Source organism: Physella acuta, unplaced genomic scaffold (assembly GCF_028476545.2).
Source record: "Physella acuta isolate Inbredline_101_S28 unplaced genomic scaffold, ASM2847654v3 ptg000408l, whole genome shotgun sequence".
In the NCBI taxonomy this organism is placed as follows: domain Eukaryota; kingdom Metazoa; phylum Mollusca; class Gastropoda; family Physidae; genus Physella; species Physella acuta.
Window position 1 is genome coordinate 92,501 of NW_026731927.1, and position 19,345 is coordinate 111,845.

At 42.7% G+C, this 19,345-nt stretch overlaps 1 protein-coding gene across 7 annotated transcripts in view; it reads right to left on the bottom strand.

Annotated features, from left to right (window-relative positions):
* LOC131942482 (hemicentin-2-like) overlaps positions 1–19,345 on the bottom strand; it is a 115,693-nt gene that overhangs the window by 44,729 nt on the left and 51,619 nt on the right. For all 7 annotated transcript variants that reach the window (XM_059302384.1, XM_059302383.1, XM_059302379.1 and 4 more), the window contains exon 2: positions 15,480–15,643. In XM_059302384.1, coding sequence (XP_059158367.1) covers positions 15,480–15,643 — 164 coding nt within the window. The remainder of the gene's footprint in view (positions 1–15,479; positions 15,644–19,345) is intronic.

A 19,345-nucleotide genomic window follows, 5' to 3' on the forward strand; every position in this document is an offset into this window, starting at 1 on the left:
ATCACTCTGTTTTTTATTTCACCGAAAATTTCATCTAATTCCGGACTTGATGGAAGAGTTAGACGCCCTTCAAATGTAATTTGACGGAGCACAAAAGTCTTTGTGTCTGAGAGCCCCGAACTGCCTAGTGCTGTCGGTCTGTCTCAGCCATGGCAGACGGTGGGGTATGGGGCAGGGGACTGCAGGACAGGGGCGGATAATCAGATGAATAAATGAGGGGTAATCGCGAAACGTGTCTGACAAATAAACGTTGTTTAGGGGTCCTGATCAGAGACGTATACAAGCTTTGGGTCGTGGGGATTTTTACTTGAGATCAATAGCTGGTAACAATGGCATTCATATCTTGGAGAAATGAACGAGGTGAAAAAATGTTATGATAAAAGAATCGATAAAAATAGAATCGGGGAAAATGGGAGTTGTGTGGATATTATTCTGGCATTAGGGCATGCTCGGTTAATGCAGGAATAAGGTTATAGGCTGGGAGCGATAGAAGCGGTGCCGTGTTGCTTGAGGGGGGGGGGGGGATACAATTAGGTTACGGTCAGCTGATTGTGTAACGTTGGAGAATTGATACATTTTTCTGGACAAGTTGATACATTTAAGGGCAGGTTGATAACTTTAAGAGCAGGTTGATAAATTTAAGGGCAGGTTGATAGCTTTAAGAGCAGGTTGATAAATTTAAGGGCAGGTTGATAGCTTTAAGAGCAGGTTGATAAATTTAAGGGCAGGTTGATAGCTTTAAGAGCAGGTTGATAAATTTAAGGGCAGGTTGATAACTTTAGAGGCAGGTTGATAACTTGATAAATTTAAGGGTAGGTTGATAACTTGATAAATTTAAGGGTAGGTTGATAACTTTAAGAGCAGGTTGATAACTTGATAAATTTAAGGGTAGGTTGATAACTTTAAGAGCAGGTTGATAACTTGATAAATTTAAGGGTAGGTTGATAACTTTAAGAGCAGGTTGATAACTTGATAAATTTAAGGGTAGGTTGATAACTTTAAGAGCAGGTTGATAACTTTAGAGGCAGGTTGATAACTTGATAAATTTAAGGGTAGGTTGATAACTTGATAAATATAAGGGTAGGTTGATAACTTTAAGAGCAGGTTGATAACTTTAGAGGCAGGTTGATAACTTGATAAATTTAAGGGTAGGTTGATAACTTTAAGAGCAGGTTGAGAAATTTAAGAGCAGGTTGATAACTTGATAAATTTAAGGGTAGGTTGATAACTTTAAGAGCAGGTTGATAACTTGATAAATTTAAGGGTAGGTTGATAACTTGATAAATTTAAGGGTAGGTTGATAACTTTAAGAGCAGGTTGATAACTTTAGAGGCAGGTTGATAACTTGATAACTTTAAGGGCAGGTTGATAACTTTAAGGGCGGGGTTGATAACTTAAATTTGTGTGGGCAGCAACGTGACCGATCATGCTAATAACTACACTAGAGAAGTTGATAACTGTACTGGGCGTGGCGATAACTTAAGTTGCCTGACGATAACCTTAATTTATGTTGATTGATTCTTGAGTGGAGTCGGCGAAGAGCAAAACCAAAACCGTAAAATATTGCACAATAACGCCGTAGTTCAGAGTTATGCTACTTGGTAGAAATGTATATTTTGTGATGTAGATCACAAAAAAAAAACCCAAGTTATTTTCGAATATCTGAAATGTTAAATAAATAGAGAACCACAGTGCCAGACTAGACATTAAAAAACGCGAAAGGCATGTTAGTTTGTATGTCAAGCAAACTGTATCGGTATTTCGAAATAGTTAGAGACAACTTCAAGCGGAATGACCTATAGAGAGCGTTGTGAAGACGACTGCTAACTAATTAGATGACACACAATCTAAGCAGAAAGCCACTTCAAATGTTACAATAACAAAGCTATTTTGGCGTCTGGAAATTATTAGGGGAAGGATCTCCAGACCACGTGACCAACACAAAAAAAAAGTTGACATCCCAGACTAGTAAATACCCCAGCTAGGGGAGGGGAGGGGAGGGGTAGAGAAAATAATTTCTTGAAACTTTTGATTAGAGTTCTAATGGGGTGTTTCTTCCAGGCATCTCTTCCGGGGAAGGGGGGGGGGGGGAGGGCGGCGGAAAATCTCAAGTGCCCCCCCCCCCCCCCCACGGAGAAAAAAGTCTGGAAGAAACACTGAATGGGGGGTGTCTAGGGGTAGACCTGGTACCTGTCTAAGACGTGTTTAGTGGTGGACCTGATTCGTCTAAGGTGTCTGGGGGTGGACCTAGTATGTGTCTAAGAGGTGTCTAGGGGTGGACCTAGTATGTGTCTAAGAGGTGTTTAGGGGTGGGTCTGGCACATGTCTAAGAGGTGTGAACCTGTTAAATCTCTTTACCTCGACCTAACTTAAATAGATTGATAGCGGTGCTCTGAATTCGATCAGCGAGGCACGTGACCTTGATAAGAGACCACGTGGCTCGCCAAGTGACCAATCAGCATCTGGTGAGAAAGTACTTGACAAGAAACTGTGTCTGTAGATTTTTTGGTCCCTCGCCGTTACCATGGCAACTAATGTGCTTTATCGCCGCTGTCTGTAGAAGGGTGGACTGGCTGGCGGTCAGTGTAAATACCGGAATCAACTAAAAGGTTACCAAATGGGAGACGGCTAAATCTTGTGTTCTTAGTGGACTGTGTATTAGTGAACTTTTCCTCAGTGGACTGTTCCTTGGTGAAATGTTTCTTGGTGAACTGTCCTTCTCTGTGCAGTCTATCACTAAATACGCCGTATCATTTACGAGCGTACACGTCGCGCATCGCTGCGATCTCAGAAGAAAGGCTGACGCATCATTTTTAGAGGATTTCATAAATGCCTTACCATTCATGTATTTTTAGACGCGTGACCTTGTTTTCTACAACTGAGTTATTTGAATGTAAACAAAGCCGGCGCTATATTTCTTGGACCGTTGTTGTGGAGGCCAGGTTTGTTCACAGTATAGCCCAGGTGACACAGGCCGTGCTGCATGAAAATCTTGAGTGGAATCTTCAGCCGTAATGGTCAGGTATGACACAGGTCGGAGACCGCACATGTGTCAGGGACGTCGGAGGTGGGGGGGGGGGGGGCGCTCTCGGGGGTCTGATTCGATTTCGTCAACGATTTTTGTAGCCCAACGGTTCCCTAGTATAGACATCAATAACCACCACGGACAGGACATCAACAACCACCACAGACAGGACATCAACAACCACCACAGACAGGAAATCAACAACCACCACAGACAGGACATCAACAACCACCACAGACAGGACATCAACAACCACCACAGACAGGACATCAACAACCACCACAGACAGGACATCAACAACCACCACAGACAGGACATCAACAACCACCACAGACAGGACATCAACAACCACCACAGACAGGACATCAACAACCACCACAGACAGGACATCAACAACCACCACAGACAGGAAATCAACAACCACCACAGACAGGACATCAACAACCACCACAGACAGGACATCAACAACCACCACAGACAGGACATCAACAACCAGGACATCAACAACCACCACAACTAGGACATCAACAACCACCACGTGCAACCGACTCTTGGGATTTCCAAACACCCACATGCCAGCAAAACAAAAACATCCACACATCAACAAAACAATCCATTAAAAACATCCACACACCAACAAAACAAGCCATTAAAAACAGACAAACGCAAGTAATTTTCAATTATTCTAATCAACCGATTTAAAACCTAAAACACCACAGATACCAACATCGACTTAATGGTAATTTATGACCGCACAGACGATGGTAATTTATGACCGTTAGGGCGATGGTAATTTATGCCCGTAAGGACGACCGTTTTGTGCGAGTCTACAGCTCCACTAAGGTACTTATCCCTGACGCGTTCCATCTGTTTTGTGTGACCATCGGAATTAGAAGTTTCTAAACAGGGTTTTATATTCACCCTGCTTGTTATTCTGGCACCCCACAGAGTTAGTCTTAAATCAGAAATTAAACGGTGTTTTTTCCCATGGTCAAGTGTGATGTGAACAATCCACTTAGTGAAAAATATTTCTCTAGACAGGCTGTTGACTCGATGAAGCCCTCAATGCCCTCGCTGCCACCTGGATTTGTCGAGTTCGAACACTCGTGTGATTTAGTCATCTTATGCAAACCTCACCCCTCCGTTTCAATAGTTCTATGAGCAGACTCGTACTTGTGTACTAAAGGGGGAGTAAAATTATAAAGAAGTATGGTGTTACCCCCCCCACCCATCCCTCCACGGGGGGCACATCCGCCCCTTTGCCCCTACGAAATATTGGAATTCACATTATTGGATGTGGGGATGGGGATTATACTAACGAAATGCACGTGGCGTTTATACTGACTAAATGCACGTGGGGTTTATACTGACTAAATGCACGTGGCGTTTATACTGACTAAATGCACGTGGGGTTTATACTGACTAAATGCACGTGGAGTTTATACTGACTAAATGCACGTGGGGTTTATACTGACTAAATGCACGTGGGGTTTATACTGACTAAATGCACGTGGAGTTTATACTGACTAAATGCACGTGGGGTATATACTGACTAAACGCACGTGGGGTTTATACTGACTAAACGCACGTGGGGTTTATACTGACTAAATGCACGTGGGGTTTATACTGACTAAATGCACGTGGGTTTTATTCTTCTTCTGCAACTTTTTGTTTCCAGACTTGTCATTTCATTGTTTCATGAACCGATTCAGTAATATACACAGTGTCATGTTGCTCGATTCAGTGATATACACAGTGTCATGTTGGTCGATTCAGTGATATGCAGTGTCATATTGCGTTTTATTACAACTGGATTGTACTACAGATGAATTTAGCGATATGCTTCATTGTTTTACAGCAGTCTGGCTGGGCTGTTGTAACTTATGAATGGGACGTAGCTACAGAAACAGGCCTTTGCTGATTAGTTACGTGGCTAGAACCAGCGGTGACTTGAAACGTTTCCAAAACAGTCATACTTTTGATAGAGGTATAAATAGTGAGTAGAACAATCACACTTTTGATAGAGGTATAAATAGTGAGTAAAACAATCACACTTTTGATAGAAGTATAAATGGAGAGTAAAACAATCACACTTTTGATAGAAGTATAAATAGTGAGTAAAACAATCACACTTTTGATGGAGGTTTAGATGAAGAGTAAGACTCTGACTACTATGTAGAAACAACCATGTTGGCAAACAACCATGTTAGGAGACAACCAACATAGGAGACAACCACATTAACAGAGCCGGCGTTAGGGGGTGGCGAACGGGGCGGTCGCCATAGGCCCCGCGCTTGAAGGGGCCCCGCGCTTCAGCAATGTCATTGTTATCTGAATTAGTTCGTAAACTTAAAAAAAATTGTTGCTGAATTCAATTGGGAAAAACTAAATGGTCGAATGCCGACGTTGTTGATTGTTATAACTGAGGCCACGGTTGATGTTGGTGAGTCCCACCTGAACTGGGACAGGCCGTAATTCGATACAAAAATAGTGTCACACCTACTCTTTGTGTAGGGTACGGTCGCCTGGCATTTGACCTGAGCTGACTGGAGATGGCGGTCGAGAATTAGCCCACGACGTAAAGAGATACCCTATTGTATGCGGACCGATGAAGACGTCCTTTTAGTGAGCAGACGGGATGTCTATAGTAGACAGTTAGTGACCTGATGAACTCTAGTCCTAACTTTCTTGTTGTAGATGTCGTATAATGTCGTATATGTACAGTGTTTCTTCCAGACTTTTTTCTCCGGGGGGGGGGGGAGGGACACTTGAAATTTTCGGGGGGGGGGGGGGGGGGCGGTAGACTTTCTTCGGGGGGGGGGGGCGGACACTGTTAAAAGTATATATTTTCTCTATAAATTATATAAATTTCATTTCGTTTTCGGGGGGGGGGGTACAAGCCCCCCCCCCCCCCCCCCGAAGAGATGCCTGGAAGAAACTCTATATGTAGGCCTACTTGTCTTGGTGTAACAAAATTAACATTCAGTTGCGTGCAGAGGGGTGGGAGGAGGGCGACGAGGAGGGGGGGGGGCTTAGGATCTATATCAGGCGGCATTAAACAGAGTGATTTATTATTATTTTTTGGAAGAAAGTTAAAACTGTTGTTATGTTGTGTCACCTTAAGGATTCACCCGTTCAATAATTAAGACAATAATGTTTTTGGTTTTAAAATATTGTATGAATTCTAAACAAATTTTAAAGTCTATACTGTTTTGATACATCAGGCCGAGTTCACTGTATTGTAAACTTTATTTTCCTAATTATTCGGCACGTGATTAAATTTTCTTAAGTGATTTGGTATAAATTACATAACTGTTAAATGTGATTTAATATCTTAGCAAAGGAAAAAAAACTACGAACATATATATATATATATATATATATATATATATATATATATATATATATATATATATATATATATATATAATGGAAAGGCCCCGCGCGGATGGTTGGCCCTAGGCCCCGCGTATTCCTAACGCCGGCTCTGCACATTAACAAATACGTTAAACAGACAACCACGTTAGAGGCAACCATGTAGCCCGACAACCACATAAACCACATCAGAGTCAACCGAGTTAGAAGACAACCACGTTGGCTGACAACCATTTTTTGAGGAAAAAGCGCACGCAGCTTACACTGTAGAAAACTATTGCACACATAAAACTATTGTACACAGGGAACAAAAAAATCACGTGATTTGTGGAGACAACTCCAGTCCCGGGGAGGGATCACATTAAAGAAACCAGTTTATGGGGTGGGGATAGAGGGGTGGGAGCGCCTAGACCAAACACGAACATTTTTTTTTTTTACATGAACACACTTTTTCTCTGCGCACACCATTAGAAAAATGGATTTTCTGGTACACCGTTAATAAGGTAACCGACGAGAAATATGTAACGTCACAGTCCAGGAGTAGATGAAAAACTCGGATTGTTTTGAATGGAATAAACCGCATTCCCTTCTTTACGGTGTCGGGGTAAAATGTGTGCCGCACTTTTCATCCCGGCGGAGTTTGTTTTCTCAGAGAGATAAAAACACACCGAGACAAGGTGCTAGGCTGTGGAACACATGGGGAGGTTGGGAGACAACAATGAAAGATACAATGATGGCAGTCAATCGGTGAATAACAGACTGCAAGCCACACGCGCAAGAGAAAGAGCTCAATAGAATTTTAATCAAGTACACACTGAAGGGATGAGTGAACATATTTTGTTTTATTTGTTTTAACCCCAGACCCTGACCAAATATGTAAACAAACATAGCGTATATTAAACTAGAGATGGTACTGTATTTATAGCGTGATTGTTATACAAAAAGTTATACAATGTCTTGAGGATGGTACATTCTCATTTGTTATTAAATTTAACCAATTTTTAGAGAGGGTGTTTTGCCTTTTAGCTAAAGCTATTGGTTTTAGAATACAAGGCTTAATCAGATGTGTGTAGTGAATACCAAGGTAGACACGGATCTATAGAAGATACTTGGATAAACGTTTTTGTCGTGACTGGATTAGAGCAAGGTGGTTTGGGTAATGAAACGTATGACCTAGCTCGTCTAAAACTATGTAATAAATATAAAATATGCACATTTTTATAATTATCTATAAAACGTATTATATATAATAGAGCAGGCTTAACGTGAATGTTTCTCATATTTCAACACAGAGACGAGTTGTTTATTATATTCTAAATTCTAATTCCTCATTATCCTGCATGGAGAAAAGTGCTTAGATTTTTCGCTCATAAATGAACACATAAATTCCTTTATATTCCTACACAAAGTCCTCAGATTCCTCCGTTAAATTCCAATACAAAGTCCTCAGATTCCTCCGTTAAATTCCAATACAAAGTCCTCAGATTCCTTTGTTAAATTACTATACAAAGTCCTCAGATTCCTCCGTTAAATTCCAGCACAAAGTCCTCAGATTCCTCCCTCGTATTCCATCACCGAGAAAAGTCCCACACCCACCAGGAAACTGTTGATTAGACCGGCCAGGGAATCGTGGTCCAAGTTCTGATGGAAAAATTGTTTGTGCTAAATCACTGTCGTCCAAGGTTTTATTTTCTATCCAAGTCTGTTCGCCGTACCCCCCGCCCCCACTCAACCCCCCACCCCCTTCTCCCCACACAGACTAGACTGACATGCGCAGATCGTCCCTGGTTGATAGTCCGGTGCTTTACAAGCTGTAGGTTTTGTTTTTCTTCCAGCTCGTTAAACCCACTATCTCCAGTATCTATCAAAATAGGAATGTATTTCCGTGGATCACCCCAGCCTACAATAAAGCATACTCAGAGCTATAAGATACCCGTTAACTGACAGCCCAATGGTAATTTCTACCCTCCCTAACTAGGCTGGCATAAAATGCTTTGGTTGTCAAGAGGTAAAAAAAAAGAGATGTGAGCATAAAACTGACGTCAGAAGCAGTAAATCCTGAGACGTTGGGTCGTTAACTGGTGCATGTGGGGGCAGGGATTAACCGCTTGATTTTAGCCTCGCCATTACCTGCAACAGTTGGAGAGGTCTTAAAATTCATGTCCGACCTGTCATAGGGCGGTGGGGGAAGGCTGAGGTCTCACACAAGGTTTCAGTCTCACATTATCACGTGGTCTCACCCAAGGTTTCAGTCTCACACAAACACGTGGTCTCACACAAGGTTTCAGTCTCACATTATCACGTGGTCTCACCCAAGGTTTCAGTCTCACACAAACACGTGGTCTCACACAAGGTTTCAGTCTCACATTATCACGTGGTCTCACCCAAGGTTTCAGTCTCACACAAACACGTGGTCTCACACAAGGTTTCAGTCTCACACAAACACGTGGTCTCACCCAAGGTTTCAGTCTCACACAAACACGTGGTCTCACACAAGGTTTCAGTCTCACATTATCACGTGGTCTCACCCAAGGTTTCAGTCTCACACAAACACGTGGTCTCACCCAAGGTTTCAGTCTCACACAAGCACGTGGTCTCACACAAGCACGTGGTCTCACACAAACACGTGGTCTCACACAAGGTTTCAGTCTCACACAAACACGTGGTCTCATACAAGCTCGTGGTCTCACACAAGACGTCGGTCTCACAAAATGATGTGGTCCCACTTCAGTAAGCGGTCCCACTTCATGAAGTGGTCCCCTTAAGGAAGTGGTCCCACTTCAGGGTGTAGTACCACTTAAGAATGTGGTCCCACTTGACAATGTGATCCCACTTGACAATGTGGTCCCACTTGACAATGTGGTCCTACTTAAGAATGTGGTTGTACTTGAGTGTTTGGTATCTCTGTAATGTGATACACTGCCCACAATGGCAGTCCTATATAGTGTCTAAAGCTATCAGTTCCACATCTATATTCAACCACAGAAACCCCAAAACCCAAATGCCCAATAGACTGGTACCGATTGGACGGGATGTTAGATCATAAAAACACGGAGCCTCGGCTTTTACAGCCTCTGTAGACGGGGGTCAAGGGTGAATAATCAGTGGGAGAACTCCGGCTTTCCGCCGTATTCCAGGCACAAAGAGAAAGAAATGGAGAGAAGATCTCGTCGGCTTCTCAAAGCCGTCTTAAGCACGGCCTGTAGGATTCACGGCACAGCCCGGATTAGCTGAGGGTCAAGTGTGGTCAGGCCAGGGAACCGTCCGCACGGCCGTTCTGGAATTGCTGGAATTTGATAGCCACAGTGACGCCAGTCTGACCAGGAGGTGGACCGAGAAGTTAGAGACGGAGAGAGGGAGGGAGGTGGGGGGTGGGGGTGGAGGGAGGAATGACGAATAGATAAAATACAGAAACATATCGTATTTGGGATGTATTGTTATCAACACTCCTATAGATACACAAATAGAAAGACACACTGATAGACAGACAGATTCACTAAGATAGACTAGCACGCAGACAAATGGTTTTGGAAGAAATGTTGTTCAAAGGGTTGAAAGAAAAGGGGAGCCTAATAAAAAAGTTGTGGTAAAATACAAGCAATCACATCGTCTGGAATAACTGAAACAAAGAGAAAGGGAAATAAAGGAGAAAGGATAGAGTGAAAGGAGAATAAGTAGAAGAGCTGGAGAAATCACTAATAAATCAAGCTCAATTCAATTTGCTCATAGTCTAAAGAAGTTGAATATCGATTGTGGGATGGCGGAGTTACATTTGTTGGCAAATATTCATAACACTTGCTGCTGTAGGTTAGTGGTGCTTGTTGGTTTTGTGGTGGTGGTGGTTTTGTGGTGGTGGTGGTTTTCTGGTGATGGTAGTTTTGTGGTGATGGTTGTTTTGTGGTGGTGGTGGTTTTGTGGTGGTGGTGGTTTTGTGCTGGTGTGATTTAGTGGTGGTGTGATTTAGTGGTGGTGGTAGTTGTTGTTTGGACTGGTGGTGGTTTAGGGGTGGTTGTTGTTTGTGTTTGCAGATGTGGTGATTTAGTGGAGGCTCATTGTTTTTTTTTTTGGTGGTTTAGTGGCGATTCTTTGTTAAAAGTTATGTTTGGTTTAGTAGTAGAATTGGTTTAGAGAAAATGGTTCATTTTTTGTAAGTGTTAATTTGGTGGTAGTAAGCATGTGTGTGTGAATGTGTGGTTGTGCGTGTGCGTGTGTTTGTGTATATATTTACGAAACAGGCAAATTTAATTTTTATAAATAACTGATGCAACAGTTTAAAAGTTTATTACCTCGTTTTTGATAAAGTTTACACTTTTTTATTCAACCAAATTTGAATTTGTACCAGATGTTTTGTCTGCCTATACAGATGTATTCCGTATTGATGCTATCAAAATCTTCTTTAATCTTTTTTCAATATTTTACCGCACGACATTATGTCTTGCACCTGCTTTTGCCGTCCACCTATATTGACCACGCACCTATATTGACCACTCACCTATATTGAACATCCACCTATATTGACCATCCAACTATATTGACCATCCAACTATATTGACCACACACCTATATTGACCCTCCACCTATATTGAACATCCACCTATATTGACCATCCAACTATATTGACCACACACCTATATTGACCCTCCACCTATATTGAACATCCAACTATATTGACCACACACCTATATTGACCACACATCTATATTGAACATCCAACTATATTGACCACTCATCTATATTGACCACACATCTATATTGAACATCCAACTATATTGACCACCCATCTATATTGACCACTCACCTATATTGACCACTCACCTTTATTGACCACTCACCTATATTGACCATCCACCTATATTGACCACTCACCTATATTGACCATCCACCTATATTGACCACCCACCTACATTGACCATCCACCTATATTGACGGTCCATGTATGATCTACTCGGCTGTTTACGTTTTGCCCTTGATATAGCTGCCTACCACTCCAACTGGAGTTATCGTTCGTGTCTCGTAATATTTTACTCTTGAAACTATCCATGTTTGTGTTTAAAAAATTAAAATAACAAACAATTTTTCTCCTAATGCTGTATGTTAATAATCACATTCAGATCAATGGCATGGGAGTAATTAATGTCACGTGTTTTCTGTACAATATTTGTGTGTGCTGGGCGCAATATGCACATCACTTTAAAAAAAAGTTGTTTTTTTTAGCAATTATGTGGATGGTGACTTGCTACAGCCTAGCACTTAAATGGGGCTACAACCTAGGACTTAAATGGGGCTACAACCTAGGACTTAAATGGGGCTACAGCCTAGGACTTAAATGGGGCTACAGCATAGCAATTAAATACGGCTTAAATGGGCTACAACCTAGCACTTAAATAGGGCTACATCCAAGCTCGGAAATGGAACTACCTACCACCTAGCAGCTGACTGATGCTACCACCTAGCAGCTAGCTGAGGCTACCACCTAGCAGCTGACTGATGCTACCACCTAGCAGCTAGCTGAGGCTACCACCTAGCAGCTGACTGATGCTACCACCTAGCAGCTAGCTGAGGCTACCACCTAGCAGCTGACTGATGCTACCACCTAGCAGCTAGCTGAGGCTACCACCTAGCAGCTGACTGATGCTACCACCTAGCAGGCGACTGATGCTACCACCTAGCAGGTGACTGATGCTACCACCTAGCAGCGGGCTGATGCTACCACCTAGCAGCTGGCTGATGCTACCACCTAGCAGGTGACTGACACTACCATTTAGCAGCTGACTGATGCTACCACCTAGCAGCTGACTGATGCTACCACCTAGCAGCTGACTGATGCTACCACCTAGCAGCTGGCTGATGCTACCACCTAGCAGGTGACTGACACTACCATTTAGCAGCTGACTGATGCTACCACCTAGCAGCTGACTGATGCTACCACCTAGCAGCTGCCTGAGGCTACCACCTAGCAGCTGACTTAGGCTAGCATCTAGCAGTTGACTGAGGCTACCACCTAGCAGCTGACTGATGCTACCACCTAGCAGCTGCCTGAGGCTACCACCTAGCAGCTGACTTAGGCTAGCATCTAGCAGTTGACTGAGGCTACCACCTAGCAGCTGACTGACACTACCATTTAGCAGCGGACTGATGCTACCACCTAGCAGCGGACTGAGGCTACCACCTAGCAGCTGCCTGAGGCTACCACCTAGCAGCTGACTTAGGCTAGCATCTAGCAGCTGACTGAGGCTACCACCTAGCAGCTGACTGATGCTACCACCTAGCAGCGGACTGAGGCTACCACCTAGCAGCTGACTGACACTACCATTTAGCAGCTGACTGAGGCTACCACCTAGCAGCGGACTGAGGCTACCACCTAGCAGCGGACTGATGCTACCACCTAGCAGCTGACTGAGGCTACCACCTAGCAGCGGACTGATGCTACCATCTAGCAGCTGACTGAGGCTACCACCTAGCAGCGGACTGAGGCTACCACCTAGCAGCTGACTGATGCTACCACCTAGCAGCGGACTGAGGCTACCACCTAGCAGCGGACTGATGCTACCATCTAGCAGCTGACTGAGGCTACCACCTAGCAGCTGACTTGGGCTACCATTTAGCAGTGGACTGATGCTACCATCTAGCAGCGGACTGATGCTACCACCTAGCAGCGGACTGATGCTACCACCTAGCAGCGGACTGATGCTACCACCTAGCAGCGGACTGATGCTACCATTTAGCAGCTGACTGATGCTACCATTTAGCAGCTGACTGATGCTACCACCTTGCAGCTGAATGAGGCTACCATCTAATTAAACTATCAACCTGAAAACAACGACCACAGCCAACAGTCCCTACTGCTAGTACAACATCCACACAGCCATAAAGACGACAGTAAAATAATAAAAACTCGCACAATTGCAGTAAAACGTGTAGGCCTAGAGGCAATAAATTCTCAATTGGTTCTACTGTTATATTTAACAGTCAAGCTGTAGAATCAGCTAGGACGGTAAGTCCAGGATTCAAATGCTGCTAGCAATGGTTGAAGAGTTTACCGACTAGTAAGGCTACTCTAGTTACACCGAGTCATCATTTTCAGCTTAAAAATAAATAATTTTATTATACATTTACTTTATCTGATAATTTTTTGTGTGGGACGATTCCCCACTGACAAGGTCGAATGTCTGAGGTCAGGCTGACATTAGTTCAAGTATGCTAGTTTTTGGCCACAGGTTCGTCTTTGTATAGCCAATCGTATATTGATCTTAACAGTTGTCATGGTAACTGCAGTAGTTATAGATCCTCTGGGTATTGAAGCAGACTACAATTAAGTAAAAGATGATTTAAACAGGGGCAGGCTGGGTGGGGTGAAGGTCAAGTAAAACGTTCCATCAAGATTAAGTAAGCAATGTATGGAGCCAGTGGGATTTGATCCCCGTCATCGGAACCACGTGATGGCTACACGAGGGGGGTGTTCCAATTGTTACTCTACAAGAATGAGGTAAGAAGAAAAAAGATCTTTCAGTTGTTAGGCTACATGGGGGTGAGGGGAGACAGACCTTAAATTGTTGAGATAGAAGGAGGAAGAGGAAGAAGAAAACCTTCAAGACGTGAGCTTACACGAGAGGGGGGGGGGGGGGCAGCACGAAGTCCTTCATCAAAATACACATATAGCGTGTTGCATTGTTAACGATGGAGTGATTGGGGGAGGGAGGGGCCAGAGAATTTCGTATTGAGGTGTAGCTTTCTGTAAAAGGACTCACGCAACTATTGTAAAACTGTTCAAGAAATATTAACTAAGAATATTTAACCCATTTGATAGTAAGTGGAAAAAAGTCGCACGGAAAAGTTAAAGAGAAAATCACAAGTTCCAATGGAAAAATAATATTTTCAGAAGAGTTACAGAATTATTTACCGTAGCCATGGTAACATAGCATTATGCATGTATGAGTATCATAAAACAAATCCATTGATAGACTATAAATCCAGGACACTATCAGATAAACGAAATTATAATTTCAAATTTGTTTTTATCTGTGAATATTTTCCCATTCAGTCCGTTCGATACCACGTGTACATACTTTTACGAATGATTTGCCATTGATTCAGTACAAAAATGACACGCACAACTTCCATTGAAGAATCAATTCTTCAAGCGGATCAAGGATGAACTGAATTTAGCTGATTAATTTATTCAATAAACCGGGAGTGATCTCCCCTAAACTTTCTCGAATATTCTTACATGAAACAACAGGGGATGGGAACTCGGGATATAGACATGATTTTTAATCCATTTTAAATACTTAAACTTTTTAAAATAGAATAAAATCTCGTCGAAAAAAGAATTGCACAGCAAGTGAACGCCAAATTAAATGTTCATAATAGTGCGGAATATTATAAGTACCAATATTCACTTTAAGGGGAAAAAGATCGTGTGCAACGTATATTTTGGGTCAGCGGTGTTCTTAAAGTCTTATATCAGGATACCTGTATTTTACAAAATGACTACGCGGCAGTTAAAAACTACCGCTTAGAGGTTACATAGATTAGTACTTTATAAATTCATATGCGTTTTTTGAGAAATCGGAAATCGCGAAAATTTTTACTTCCGGTCATCGGAAATTACTCAAAATTTGACAGAAGGCGGAGAATTAGATCTTTTACTTACATTTATCTATCTGAAGTTATAGGCTTTTGAAAAATTCAAAGTAGAAAAAGTTCCACTTCCGGAAATCGCACAAAAGTTGTAACGGATCTACGATTTTGATATAATACTTATATATGAAATTTCATCAACCTAACTGTAACGGTGCTCAAGTATTCGTGTTTACAGACACACACACAGACACACACACATACACACACAGACATACGGACAAGATTGCAAAACTAAGTTTTTCTGACTCAGGGAGGTGTAAAACGTCGAAATTTGTAAAAATCTCGATTTTTTTTTTTTGCACGATTACAAGACTTTCTCTATATTTTGTTTGTACGAGAAAGTAAAAATAACTTGACTTTTAAGTGTAACAATGGTCACTCAAGAGCATGCCCCCTGACCCTCCCAACTCAGCCATGAAAGAGAAACGACCCTGACCTTCCTGGTTCCCATGTCCTCCACGAAGCACTCCAGCTTGGCCATCTGACCTTCCTTGAAGGTCACCCGTTCAGGTGATTCGCGGAACCTGGGCTGGGGGATGTTGATGGTGGTCGTCTCATTAGGGACTGTATTCCAGATCTGTCTCCGTCTGGTGTGGGTTTCTGGCAACAGAGGAAGGCAGCAGATAATGGTGTGGGTTTCTGGCAACAGAGGAAGGCAGCAGATAATGGTGTGGGTTTCTGGCAACAGAGGAGGGCAGCAGATAATGGTGTGGGTTTCTGGCAACAGAGGAAGGCAGCAGATAATGGTGTGAGTTTCTGGCAACAGAGGAGGGCAGCAGATAATGGTGTGGGTTTCTGGCAACAGAGGAAGGCAGCAGATAATGGTGTGGGTTTCTGGCAACAGAGGAGGGCAGCAGATAATGGACAGTGATGACGTGTAAGTTTCTGGCAACAGAGGAAGGCAGCAGATAATGGTGTGAGTTTTTGGCAACAGAGGAAGGCAGCAGATAATGGACAGTGATGACGTGTAATATAAATAAGACAAAAACGGTCAACACAATATTGAAATAAGTAAAGGACCGAGGCATGGACAAATATAGGTAAATAATGGACAATATAGACAACATACTAATCGGCAAGTTATAGAGAGCAATCAACAAAATACGTGATTAAAGTTAATAGATCTGTTGGTTCATGTCCGTTTCAGGCTAAAAGAAATATATAAAAAATTGTAACAGAACATTTCTCTTGTTGATCACGTTTTCTTTATGTCTCGCAAAAATATACGTCGATTTACACAATTTTTGGAAAAAAACGTATTGTCACAAAAGTCATGTTCACAAATTAACTAAAGTCATATCCACAAGTCATGAGTAGCTACCTAATGTTAATATTAACTAATTTTACACTAGCTTACACATACAAAACTGGTTCTATAGTGGCATATCTGCATACATTGAGAACATTTTATAGCGTTCTCTTTTAATGATCAAGGGGCATAACTACTCTGTTTACGATTCTTGGGAAAAGGGAAGCTACTATAGATATTGCGGCAGGGGACACGACTACAATAAAACGAAAATCAAAAGAGCATCATGGGACAAACCTCAACTCATCAAATCTCAAAATCGATACTAATATAATCAGAAAGAATCGATCTGTAGCGTCACGGCAACAACTCAACTTTTGGTTTGCCAGATTTTTGTTGACGTTAGAAGATGGATCACACCCCATGCCAGGCGGCCTTTGTAAAGGACGGTCTGTTTACGCTTGTTCGAGCCGCCACAAATGGGAACAAAACTCGCCCCCTTCCTTCCATTTGTTTGTTCTACCCCAGCAGACGTGAGCCGTTGTCCGCTTAGTTCGGCGAGTCCCAGACTTCTGGCTTCGGAGATTGACTGAGAGAATCAAAGTCCCCCACTCTTTTGCAGTCAGAAATTCCTGTTGACTCAGCATTTTCGGCAGCCAGATTTTGAAGGAAGCGCACAAGATGAGACTTGGGTCATGAGTAAACACAGTGCTCACGTTCAATGCACGAGCTATGGTCACGAGCTATAAGATTGCTAGTCTCGGGGCATGACCCGTGATACGGAGATAAATATTCGGGAGGGGGTGGGGCGGAGAAAGAAGATGGATGATGAACTGAATGAATAGAAGATGGTTTGGGCTGACACTAATGTCGCGGGTTGCGTTACACTTCAGTCAGGTACTATTTTATCATCAATAGTACTTAGGTTCTATTTATAATCGTGACTTTTCCGTAAAGTAATAGACAGTCTAGATAGACACGAGAGGAAGGTATTTGAAGTGTCAGTAAGTATATGAAGATAACGCGGTATAAAGCCTGACACTGACAAAACCTAACGAGTGCTGACAGTTGGTGGCCGAGTGCACGGACCAGGCATTGTGGGGCTGGTCATTAGTAAATGGAATAAAGTCAGGCACTGTGGTAGAACCGTTGCTGGCTCATTAGGTGATGGCAACAATTTTAATAGGGGAAATACAGGGGGGATGGAAGGATGGTGGAAACAAGTGATCTAACTACGTGTACTGTTGTAAGTTATATAGATCAGTCTAAGTTTAGATTTTGGGAATCCCCGAATGAATACGGATGATACTAAACTCAAAAGTGGTAGAGAAATAGATGGCTGGGGAGTTTGTGTGTTGTGTGGGGTGGTGGGGTGGTGGGGGGAAAAGGTGAGCGAGTGTATGGGGGTGGGGTGTGTATTCCAGGACAGGGTAATTCTTGTCGCAAACCACAAGCCATTTGACAATAGTCGAATTGCCTTTAGTACCTAATGGCCTCAGGCACTACCTTCAGAAAACTACTAATTGACTTTTTCAAGATTTTATCTAAAACGTTATGTAGTAACTATATTTATTTAAAACTAATAGTCACTCAGTCATGTTATGAAACATATAATAGATAATATCTTTAAAGCTGTAATCGGATACTAGTGACGGAACATTATCTACTAGCTGGAGGGGATGCAGTTGAACGAAAAGCGAGAACGTAAGGTGGTACAACTGATAGAACAGCCAGTAACAGCGTCCAGCAGTGGGAGGAGAAACAGTAAAGTAACAGCATGTGACACCTCTCGCCCCACCCCTCATTTTTCCACGTTTGTTATGGCTCTGTATGTCGTTATTGGGGGGGGGGGGGGAGGAGAGAGAGAGAGAAGACATAAACATCGGTTTGAGGTCGGCAGAAAAAAATATGTTGAAATGAGTTTCTGGCGATTAATTGGTGCTTTAATTATAGGCAGCACGTGCAGTGATCGATACCTGGTAATTAAGGAATCGAATTACATTTAGCAGCTTCTCTGTGGGGGGTGGGGTGTAGACACGCAAACAGGGGGGGGGGGGGTGATGGGAGTACAGGTAGGTGCGATGACGTGACTGCAGGTAGATGGTCATGACGAGGTGATAGATTTTCTATATGGGCTACGCTGTCTTGATTAGGGGTTTGCTGTCCTGAATTGGGGGGGGGGGGGGGGTAGGCTCGTTTCTAGGGGATATGGAGCTGTCTACCTAACAAAAGGTTTAGACCTGAATAAAATTGTAAATCACCCGAACAATGGGAAAAATCTGGCCCTACACCTGGCCGTTATTTAGTACTTGTCAACCAAATGTTTACCTACCAGCCTCGATCTGGATGGACCAACCCACCTGGGGACTATCTGGGGTGATGGATAACCCGGATACCGTTACAAATCATCGGATGGCGTTGTTCCTCCCCTTATCAGGACCCCAACAGTCATTTGTTATTAGCTTTGTTTTCTGGGGAAGATTCTAAACCTTCCAGACGGCCTAAGTGGCCCATACAGAACGCCGACCCCACCTCCTACCCCCCCCCCCCCCCCCCCCCCCCAGACTGTTTAGCACCGGGATCAAAGCCCAGCAGACGATTTATGTACGGGGAACATCCACAACACGCGCCGTTAACAACAGAAGTGAATTAACAGACGGTATCAGGCTCGTGAACAACGTCATCAATTTCGGGGTTTTATGATCGTAAATGACGGTGGACATTAGCAGTAAACTGGGAGCCACTTTATATGTACACACACATATATTTTTATATAATATGGTCTATATACTGGTATATATATATATATATATATATATATATATATATATATATATATATATATATATGTATATGCACCTCATTAAGAATATATAATTCGACAACTCAAAATCAGTGCTAGACATGCTGAAAGACTTTGATTCACCGGTGGAAGTTGGTGGAATTAAAAAAACTCTTTAACTGTAGCATAATGTAAAGCTCATAAGGATGATCTACTGCCCATTGAAGACACTGTCTTAATGATATACAAGGCCCACTGAAGACACTGTCTT